General features: G+C 39.8%; 1 protein-coding gene and 1 long non-coding RNA gene across 2 annotated transcripts in view; both read left to right on the forward strand.

The window, feature by feature from the left end:
* LOC118431598 (multiple PDZ domain protein-like) overlaps positions 1-10,964 on the forward strand; it is a gene marked incomplete in the record, with an annotated part of 93,555 nt that overhangs the window by 79,138 nt on the left and 3,453 nt on the right. Inside the window, 3 exon segments of the mRNA XM_035842840.1 lie at positions 908-1,080; positions 10,010-10,114; positions 10,799-10,920. Of these exon segments, the coding sequence (XP_035698733.1) occupies positions 908-1,080; positions 10,010-10,114; positions 10,799-10,920 (400 nt within the window).
* On the forward strand, positions 4,544-7,407 carry LOC118432463. The gene is made up of 3 exons (XR_004833087.1): positions 4,544-5,399; positions 6,032-6,034; positions 6,505-7,407. It is a non-coding gene; the product is annotated as an uncharacterized LOC118432463 (long non-coding RNA).

A 10,964-nucleotide genomic window follows, 5' to 3' on the forward strand; every position in this document is an offset into this window, starting at 1 on the left:
ATAGCTAAATACATAATATATATAAATAATGACAAGAAAAATAATTCAACCTAAAGTCAGTTACACACAGTAGTTGGAATAAAGAAAAAGGGGGTAGGCTATGTACTTTGTAGTCCTTGTTTTCATTCATTGACTTACATCAAATATTATTTTGGTCCTTTTTAGACAGCAAACTTAATGCTGCTTTATGTTTCTTACTTAGTCTCCTGTCATGAATATACAGCATTAAGATAGGTACCAAGCACTGTAGTTCTCATAGTTCTCAAAACAAGAGGTTCCTCTCAATCCTCTACTTTAAAATTTACAACAACTTACCCTTTCTCTATGATTCTGTAGCCGTAGACTCTGCCGACTTCCCCACAGATGGGGTCAGCATGGTGGAGATGTACAAGGGGCAGCAGCGAAATACTTTAACTTGTTTCTTTTCTTTCATCTCAATCTGCTAGTTTAACAACAACTTGCCCTCTCTCAATCTTAAGTGTAGCGTGCGTAATCAAATAGTTAGTAGTCCTGCCTCTGGAACTAGAAGCCATGAGTTTCATTTCTGAAGCTGCTGTCTCGGCCGACTTCCCCCCAGAGGGAGTCCGTATGGTGGAGATGTACAATGGACCTGTAGATACTGTATATAGCGTCTGTCTTCTCTGTCACGACAAGACTAGCTTCAATGAGGTACATGTAAAACTGGATCGAGATCACTTTCCTTTCCTTTCCTTTCTAAAGCTGCAGACGCTTCCGACATCCCCACGGATAGAACAGCGTTGTATTCACATGAGTCCCTAGAACCAGACTACCTTCCCCGAGGCCTCAGACTCAGTCCGCATGCGTGGACTGTTCCATTGGTGAGGGGGGAACTTACCTATTCTAAGTAATCTAACACTAACTGTCTTCCCTCTCCGTTTAGCCGCAGACTCTGCCGACTTCCCCACGGAGGGGGTGCGTATGGTGGAGATGTACAAGGGGCCGCAGGACTCCCTGGGGGTGAGCATCGCTGGGGGGGTGGGGAGCCCCCTGGGGGACGTCCCCATCTTCATCGCCATGGTGCAGGCCAATGGGGTGGCAGCGCAGACACAGAAACTCAGGGTAAGGTGTTATTTTTGTGAATGAAAAAAGAAAGTTTGATGATCACCTAAGGTAAATCCCTGCCTAATCAGAGAAATGTCTATAACATCAATTAACACTAGTCATTTTATATCAGTAAAAACAGTTGGTATTTGGAAAATCAACCAAACTTGATGCTCTAGTTTCAAGTGAGATATCAGTGCGTAGCTCTTGGCGTACTGAGTATAGTGATATAAAAATAATTATTCTACAATGTTCACAACATAAGATATCATTGATGGAAAATGCAAGCTGACCGCGGTCTTTTTGGAGCGTCCCGATTATCCTTTAGGTCTCCCCGCGGAGCAAGATTGGGATACCGAAGGGTAAATTTCTTACCCCGTCGGGTCTAAACTCTCAACCCCAGGGAAGACAATGTCAAAAAACATGCTTTCCCGCGGGAAAATTGCATCCCCGGGGATAGAAATGTCAGGTAAAAGTCTCCCTCACACCTCTCAGAGAGATGTGAGGGAAGGCGTGAAAGGCGTGAATTGTCATGATGTCGACCGTTCGGGTCATGATTTGGACCGTTCGGGTCCATATCATGGACCGACGGTTTCACAGTCAGAAAGGATTTGGATTGATGATTATAAGGCACAATTCAATCCCCTCAGACTGTTGACTGTAAAACAGTCATTGCTTCGGTGGTAGTATTCTGAAAATGGTCACCTCTTCACATCCTGAAGCAGCTTAAATACATGTATTAAAAATATGTCCAATAGTCAATGGTGACTATCTTTGTCAGCAGACAGCCTAATGGTATCTTTCTCACAAACTCAACATCATCCAGATTTTATACCAGACTTTATACAGCTACTAGTACTTCGCTGTGAGCAGTTTGTGTTCCAAAATCATCAAGCAAATTATAAGGTGTGAATGGACTAAGAGTACTTATTAAAGTCTTATAATGGACTTGTTTTCTGCTCCGTTTTCATTGTGAGGGCCCTGACTTTTAAAATGCTTCGTGATAACCATCATGGAGAATAAATCTCAGTATAGACTATAAGGTTCATGTGCCAGTGCACTCAAATAATCACCATCTGTCAATTATCTATTTAGTGTGAGTGGTCCTTTGTTGTCTGTTGTGTTTCACCTTATGAATACAAAAGGAGAATTGTTATTTTACTATATACCTTTTACACAGCTGCATGAGTGTCTCTGAGCATAACAGTGAGAAATCTTTTTGTGCCTTCTTACAATTGCTACCCTATATAAACTAATGTCTTTCTGTCTGCCAGCCAAACTGTCTCCAAAAGACTAAGACTTGGCACTGCAACCCTCTGCATTGCCCTCATTATGTAAATGACCCAATGTGGACTGGAAACTTGTAAAAATGTAGTAGTTAGAGTGATAATTGCCCTGAAATCCCCACCCATTGTTCCTCCCTTCTTTTGCATTTGTTTACGACCTAATTTCACACTTCCTCCCCGGCCCTACAGGGGTGACTACTGTTGCAGTATTAGAGTAATATATACCATTAATAACGTCATGTGTAATGTTATGGGAGAGTGAAAAAAAGATACACCATTATCTCAAGAATTGAAATTTCAGACGGGAAAGCCTTACCGTCAATTACTACTCTGGCCTGGCAACTGTCAAAAGCATTTTCCCACAAATTCTATTCCAGACTGGACCTACTCTTCAAACACCCCTATCCAACCAGAGCCCTTGGATTGTTCCTGTATCCAAACAGCTAGCTGGCGATCAGTCCACTATAATCTTTGGGGGCCGAATACCCGAAGTCCCAAGATTGAGAAATGTAGTTTAATTTGAAATAGTTCAACAAGTATAGAGAATAATAGTAGACAATGATAACATTATTACATAAATGTTAACTGCCCAGATGGCACATAAAATCCCACTAAGAAGCTAGTCTTGTTTGGCTCATCTTCCAATTGGCACAATTGTGCAGGTGGATCAGATACTAGTACATGTCTGACCAACCTCCTTGATCTGACCAAGGAGGTAAAACCTCCTTGCTCTGACACATGAGACATTCACAATACTAGTATATCATACACACTTCTTTGCTAACAATAAAAATGAACACCCGATAAATTCTTCTGTACAAAGTCACGAGACCGACCTTCATAATTTTGCTAATCTTGATGTTCCTTTCAGGAGTCATACTTATACATAATAACTGTAGACAGCAACCGTCTGTCCTTCAATATGAAATGTGTATTCGGCCATTGTTGCCGTAACAGACAGAAGACAAACAGGCTTGGCACATTTACTTGGTTGAGAGAAGCTTCCGTTTGAATGGGGAACTTCCCATTCTGCTAAGTGTAGTGTAGGGCTAAGTGTATAAGAAAGGCATTTTCATCAGTTTCGAAGCGATTCGATCGACAGGATTTGCCTTATTAAAGCCCCAGGTTTCCAACTGATACAAAATATGCAATAAGCTTGACATGTGTATCAAAAAGTTTGCTTCTAAACAAGACTCGAAATATAAAGTACATCCGCTTTGGCGATTGATTGTAGACTCGCGTCTTCAACGTCTGCCTGGTCATGTACATTCAATATCCATTCACTCACCTTGTGCTTGTACTAAGTATAAAACTCATTACTTGTAAATAAACCCTAGTACAAAGTTACGCTGTCTAAGCTAATCTAAATTTTTGTGGAGTTATCTACAAAAAGGGAAGGATTCAGCAAGGATTTCAATCTCCTTGGATTCAACAAGTCTCCATTCCTATCATAGTAATCTCCGAGTAGATTCCGCAGTCAGGGTAGTTTTAGGCATTTTTTGCTTTGCTTATGTACGTTTTTCTGGAGTTGCGCGTATTTAACAGATAGCGACTCCAGGTCAGGGTCACAGAACACGGAATGGTTATAAAACACGCAATGCATATAGTTGATGATAGCTCCTTGCATATAGCTGTAGATTATCATCTCCTTTTCTTTCTCGAGGATTGTTTTCAAAGCTTTAATTTCAATGACTGTAAGCTATGCATAATTTTGTAGTTGTTGTGTCGGCCATACTGAAGACATTGTTTAGCTTCTGTCAATTGTTTTATCAAAATTCGAGAGCCTATCTTTACATTAAATTTTGTTTTAAAGGAGCCGAACATCAAGAACTTCATAGTGTGTTTTCGTAATTTGTTTTCGTGTAGGGAATTTTGTGAATTTTAGTTGTGGACACCAATGCATTTTCCCTATATTGTGGAACACATTATTTTAAGGTTTAACATATATTCGTAGAAGGGGGTTTTAGGCAGGTATACCGAATACCCTTCTTGATTCAATGTAATATGCTGAGTTGAGTTTCCATCTCCTGAAATAGTACATGAAAACACCTGCTAAGAATTTGAGTTCACTAGTCGTTTACTTCTTTTTGAAAGCTAACATAGCTCTAGATCGTTGACTTTGATTATTTTCTTCTATCAAGAAATAATTCCAAGTGCTGGAGAAAGGAGGTTAAAAAAGCTCCTTCACTGGACAAAGAAATTACGACCAGACATTTCAGGCCATGAGTAATGAACTGACCAATTAAAGTGTCCCTGTCTGCATTCTATGCATAATTAAAGATGAATACAGGTAATTACTTTGGGCCAAGGTGCTAAAAACAATTACTATTGATAATAATGGCCCTGTCAACATGACGAATGGGGTTGTCAGATTCACACGTACAAAAACTACAAAATCCAAGCATGTAAACTTGAAAGGCAAAGACAAGCTTGTATAATAAAAACCTATGATATAATGACATGCAAAGAATACACAACAAGTGTGTTTGCGTGAATTATTTCTGGAAAATTTATTTTACTATCAGAAAGTTAGATATTGACTGTTGAATTCATACGTACTGCCTAAATTTTATCAAAATGGACAAACTTTAAAATTGATTAATTTCAAATAATCTGAAGTGTATTCTTATCTTCTGGAAAGCTTTTCTAAAAAGTAGGCAGTCTTCTCTCAGTCTTCTCTACATCCTGTAAAAATTTTGTTACTGTTAGCCATCTGCAGCAAGCTGGTCGCGGTCATTATTTGTCAAATCTGCAGAGTAAAATGTGTTGACTTCATATATTGCACAAATATTTTGTTTAGTTAGTCTAGTACATAATTGGAATGAGCAGAATCTCTTCTCTACTTCTGCCAAATTATAACCTACTTGACCTCACAAAACTGACACAAATGTCAAATTTGTCTGCCAAACCCACAATAACATCTTTAATGGTCTTAGTCCCACTTTAGCAAAACAGAGGTCTGCCAACACTAGCTTGGGTACCTATACTTTACCAATTTGGCCAGCCAGAACCCCCAATTTCCTGGGATGCTTGGTTTGGTGTGTCTGTGTTGTTACCTCCATGAAATGTCATGGAATGGAGGTTATATTTTCTGTTATGTGTCTCTGTCTGTGTAGATGATTACTCAAGAACGGCTGGATGGATTGGTTTCATACTTGTTGTGTTGGTGGGGTGTGATGAAAGCTCGAATCGATGAGATTTTGGGAGCCGTATCTGTCGTTATAATTGATGTAATAATATCAGAAATCACCCCTATATTTGAGATATATTGGTACAGGCATTGTGCTTTATGTGTTTGTTAATGGGCTTAGCTCCAAGCAGATGGTGAGGTGACAGCTGTTTGGGGAACCCCGAGTTTTTTTAATATGATAATTAGTTTTATTTATGTCTGCTTAGGATATCATGGAGATGTGAAGCGTAAGTATAATTGTAAGAAGTTGAGGTACATTTAACGATAATGCTTAACAGGTATGGATGTCTCACATACTGTACTGCTGATTTGAGTGACATGGTGATTAAAATGCCATTAGGTCCTCTCATCTGGGTTGGGTGTCAGAAGTTTTATGGGCGATACAGATGTTCTGATTTTGTTACGATAAGGGACAGTTGTAAGTTGTCTCTTTCGTAGCCAATGGTACTTGTTTTTTAGCAGACGGGGTTGGCGCCAAGTATTCATCTTACAGTTGGTGTCGGGCTGTCAGAGGAAAGTGTGCACCTCGTTTTTGTACCGTGTGAACAGCTGATGTTATGACATATTGGTGGAAAATCAAATCACCATCTGACTAAAGTTGGCCACATCCCTTCTTCTTTCTGAGTTTCCCAACTTCCTCCCACCACACAGCTCTGAGGCACATAGTCCAACCTCAATAATGCTGACAACCTTAGACATTTTAAATGCCAAACATCAAGCTTAAGGAACACCACGCTACCATATGCCGTCGACCTCTTAAACGCACATTACACAATTAAGTGTCACATTTTGATAATTACTAATCAGATGGACATCCTCTGTGTCATTAAATAAATACACCACTACTTTCCCATAACATTTATATTATATAACCATTACTCTCAAATCCAACCGACTATAAACATACATACCATCCACAAAAAAGCAATAAATATTTCATGGAGGTATGAGGTCCCCGAACTCTAGTTGTTTATCTTTTTGTTGAAGAGAACATTTAATTTCATGCGAACTACTACTACTGCCAGTCGAATTTGCGAATTATCATCATGAACACAAAAGAGGCGAGAATCCAGGTCATAGTTGGTGGCATCACGGGGGAAAGTGGAATTAGAAGTTTTTGTTTGGGTATTTGCCATGAACTTCAAGGAAAGATCACATTACAAACAAAACCCATAAAACAGTTTGGAGTTTTGCAACATGAATGAGGTCTTTGTGATTCTTGGTTAGACAAAAGGGAATCATGATATAAAGTGGTATTCTCACTGATGATCTTTTCTAAAATCTTGAATTTTTTCTTTAAAGTGCACTTCATATTTTCAAGTCCAGAGTACTAGTATTGTTGAAATACTTGATATGTTTTCGTCAAAAAGGTTGAAACAGGGACCTCCTTGGTTTTTGAGTAAGAAAAGAGTAGACACAGAAAGAACTAATTCAAAATAATTTCCATAGAAAATATTTTGCTTCTACACAAACAAATGTCTGGGAAGACAATTTTCCAGACATAACATTATCCCCAATCTTATATTAAAATGGAATAAGCTAATAGCTTCTGTGCTAATGTCTCCACCTATAGCTAGTACATACATGACAATAGGGAGCCAAGAGAGGTGTCAATGCTGGGCAGGCTTTATCATTCAAATTCCTGTTGCACACTTGACAAAACACCTTGAGAGCTTGACAGAACCAGGAAAAAACTGCCATACAACAATAATTACAGTTACAGTAACTCAAGGAGCTTTCATCATTCATTTGTGATGATAGCTCCTTGAGTAACCGTAGTGTTATCTCTGTGTGTAAAATGAAAAACTTTACAGTGTTCTACGACAGGCTTTTCCCTGTCTTAAAAAGTTTAAGCCATCAATTCAAGAGTAGGCTAAGTTCAATAAAAACAAGGAGGTAAAAAACAGAACAAACTGGAAAAGCCAAGAAATACAACTATTTATTATCATCTTTATTTGTGGCATGGTATCATGACTAGATTCATCCATTATTACTGTATCATAACAGTAAGTCTTGGAGTTAACTAATGAGGTCAGTGAGGAAAGGTTTAGAGAAGGTCTGCATGTTCTTTTCGGTAAGGCGTAGGCAGCCTATTTTTATTTCCCATAACTCTAGGGAAAGCCACCTTATCTACGCAAGGACGTTATAGCTGATGTAACGTCCTTGATCTACGTAATTCCAAGGACCTTGGTAATTCGTAGTGAGGCAACCAAATTCATCATAATTGCCTTCCTTGATTTAGCGTAATGCGTATGGTGTTCTTCTGAATTCAGCATAACTCGTTGTCACAACCCGCCATGCAGACCCAGAGTCTTTAGAGGCACCCGGGGCAGCACATCACTTCTAACTGCAAAACACCGGAATTTGACCAGTGCTCCACCAGATATGAATATTACTACTTCCAGCAAATAGACACAGACTAAGAAATCCATACTCTCCAAGCAGAGGTTATGGCTCTGGCAGTTTATGGACGATTTTGTTGGGCTTTCTATTTTGTCAGATTTTGTCTCAGTTGCTATTGTTGCTAACTTTGGATTGGCGACATAAGACAAATTATGATAAACATGACTGTAGACAAAATTGCATGTTGTCATGGCCTTTTCAAGGCTAATACCCCCAGCTGGGTAAAAACAAACCTCCTTGGTCTAATACTACCCCAGAAGCAATGACTGTTTTGCAGTCAACAGTCTAAGGGGATTGAAGTGTGCCTTATAATCATCAATCCAAATCCTTTCTGACTGTGAAACCGTCGGTCCATTATATGGACCCGAACGGCCCATATCATGACCCGAACGGTCCATATCATGACAAATTTATTCACGCCTTTCACGCCTTTCCTCACACCTCTCAGAGATGTGTGAGGGAGACCTGCAGAGGTCCAACCTTTTCAACATTTTTGACAAGTTTTTCAAAAAATTCTCTTTAATTACTCTGATAAAATGTTCTTCAAAACCCTCACTAGCCACGAACCACAAAATGTGTACAATTCCTTCAGACCAGTTAAATTAAATTCATCCCACATGTACAACACTACATTTTCTGTATCCAACAACTTTCGACTACCCAAACCTAAAACATTATAAAACGTACCTTCCTGTACCAAGCAATTCTACTCTGGGACTCATTGCCATCTGACAATAAGTCAATTGTCCGTACATTGTCCAGTTTTAGACAAGCCATCTCAAACATTGTATCTCTAAGACCTTTGACCTGAGACACTATGCTCTATTGTAAATACTTTGATTGTTGATTGATTTTGTAAAATGTATGTTGTATAGTAATGTTGATTGTTTTGAATCTTGGAAGATTAGCCCAAATGGGCTAAAGGTTAATAACAATCAAAGCAAATTAAACTGTCTCAACATCTCCACCCTGATGTCAGGAAAAACTGTACACCAACTGAGCCAACTCAGGCACCTCAATGTTATGTTACAAACCATGGAGAGAGAATATAATGGCCAAAGCCTTGTGTGATTGAAAAAACAAAACAAAACAAACACATATATTGGACCCCGTACAGTGCTATCCTTTCAAAGATGACATTTGTTATGTCTATATTGAGCGTTGAAGTCAAGCAATGCCTTCTTTTGAGTCAGCTAGCTCATGATGCAGAAAAATCAGCTTCTGTTGGGGGACAGGTCCCGAGGATTTCCTGTTCATCCCGTCTGCCTCTCCTAGACATACTGAATTGGTCATACACGTGCTAATTACACAAGCTAACCAGGTGTGATTCTAATTAATTCAGTGATTTTCATGGTGGTAATTGTATGCGGTCTGCAATCGGGGTAAGCTTTGAAACCCGAAGGAACAACCTGCTCAGTCCCGCGGGAACAAGAATTTCCTGCGGGAACTTATGTTTAGACCGCGGGAAAAGCAATTTTTAAAGTCAAATATCTCAAGAAATTTGTACGTTAGGACACTAAAAAAGTAGCCTGATACTCAGGATAACATGAGCTTTCCAATGGTACGTAAAACTTTGATATATGTCCAGGAAGAAAAAAGTTGAAAAAATAGGATTTCAACATTGGCTGCGATCAAAACGGAAAGTGTACTTCCGGATTTTAACTGACTGGCGATAATTCTCATGATTCTGCTGCGTACAAAAAAAATGGTAAATTTAAAGAGATATGACAAGTGCAACAGCAGTATTTCCTATCATATACCAAAATTAGGCAGGGGAAAAGCATGTCCAACTGCAAAATTTCTGGCTTCACACTGAGCTACATGGCTTTGAAATTAAGTTGTGCCAAGCAAAATGTTGTTGCATTTGCACGTGTACAAATGGGTATTTCGAGCACTGGGCAGTCATGTACAATGTAGCACAAAATGTCATGTATGCAAAATTTTCCAATCTATTTCATACCTGGGACAGCTGGTATTGTGGTACTGTGCTAAAACTCCTACTACCAACGATTGATACTTTGTATGTGAAAAGTGCTATAAACTGACGGTATGCTTGTGTAACTCCCAGGTTGGTGACCGCATCCTGAGCATTAATGGACAGGCCCTGGAGGGGGTGACTCACGCACAGGCAGTCAACATGCTTATGCAGACCACAGGGAGGGTCGTGCTGGAGGTGAGAGATTATTTACGTTAAAGCACTGGCTTTGGCTTGTCTGTCTGTGTGTCCATGTGTGTGTATGTGTGTGTGTCTGTGTGAGTGTGTGTGTCTGTGTCTGTGTGAGTGTGTGTGTGTATGTGTGTGTGTGTCTGTGTGAGTGTGTGTGTCTGTGTGAGTGTGTGTGTGTGTGTGAGTGTGTGTGTGTATGTGTGTGTGTGTCTGTGTGAGTGAGTGTGTCTGTGTGAGTGTGTCTGTGTGAGTGTGTGTGTGTGAGGGTGTGTCCGTGTGAGGGTGTCCGTGTGAGTGTGTGTGTGTGTGTGTTTGTGTGCATGCAAGTGTGCGTGTGTGAGCATGTGTTTGTGTGCATGGGTGCATGCATGCCTCTGTTTTCGTATTTGTGTGCTTCAAACCTGTATAAAGGGGGTAAAGTCATCTCTGATACTGCCATGTTTAGTTAGAAGAGAGGAACCAAGGAAGGAAGCTATTACAGAACTATTTTATGTATAAAGCCAATACATACTCGTTTTGTGCTTTGTATATCGTTATCGTTACCGGTGAGGTGAGGATATCGTTAACACTATTGTTTGCCTAATATCCTTTTGCTTTTACATTGCAAGAGCTACGGTAACCACCCTTAAAGAGAGCAGAAAAAAATTTTTGAATTGCCCCTAAAATGTGAAAACATTTGTTGTGTTGCAGGTTTCCCAGGGTGATGAGTTGGCAAACATGGCGGGAGGAGATGCTGCTCCGAGTGTTGCTAGTGTCATGGCAACCAGTGCCGAGTCATCCTCACCGCTCAACTTCAACGATGACCTGGGAGGGTGAGGATTGTTCTTATGTCTGAATCATTGTGTAACACCTTTTT

The sequence above is a fragment of the Branchiostoma floridae genome, chromosome 15 (genome assembly GCF_000003815.2).
Source record: "Branchiostoma floridae strain S238N-H82 chromosome 15, Bfl_VNyyK, whole genome shotgun sequence".
Lineage (NCBI taxonomy): Eukaryota > Metazoa > Chordata > Leptocardii > Amphioxiformes > Branchiostomatidae > Branchiostoma > Branchiostoma floridae.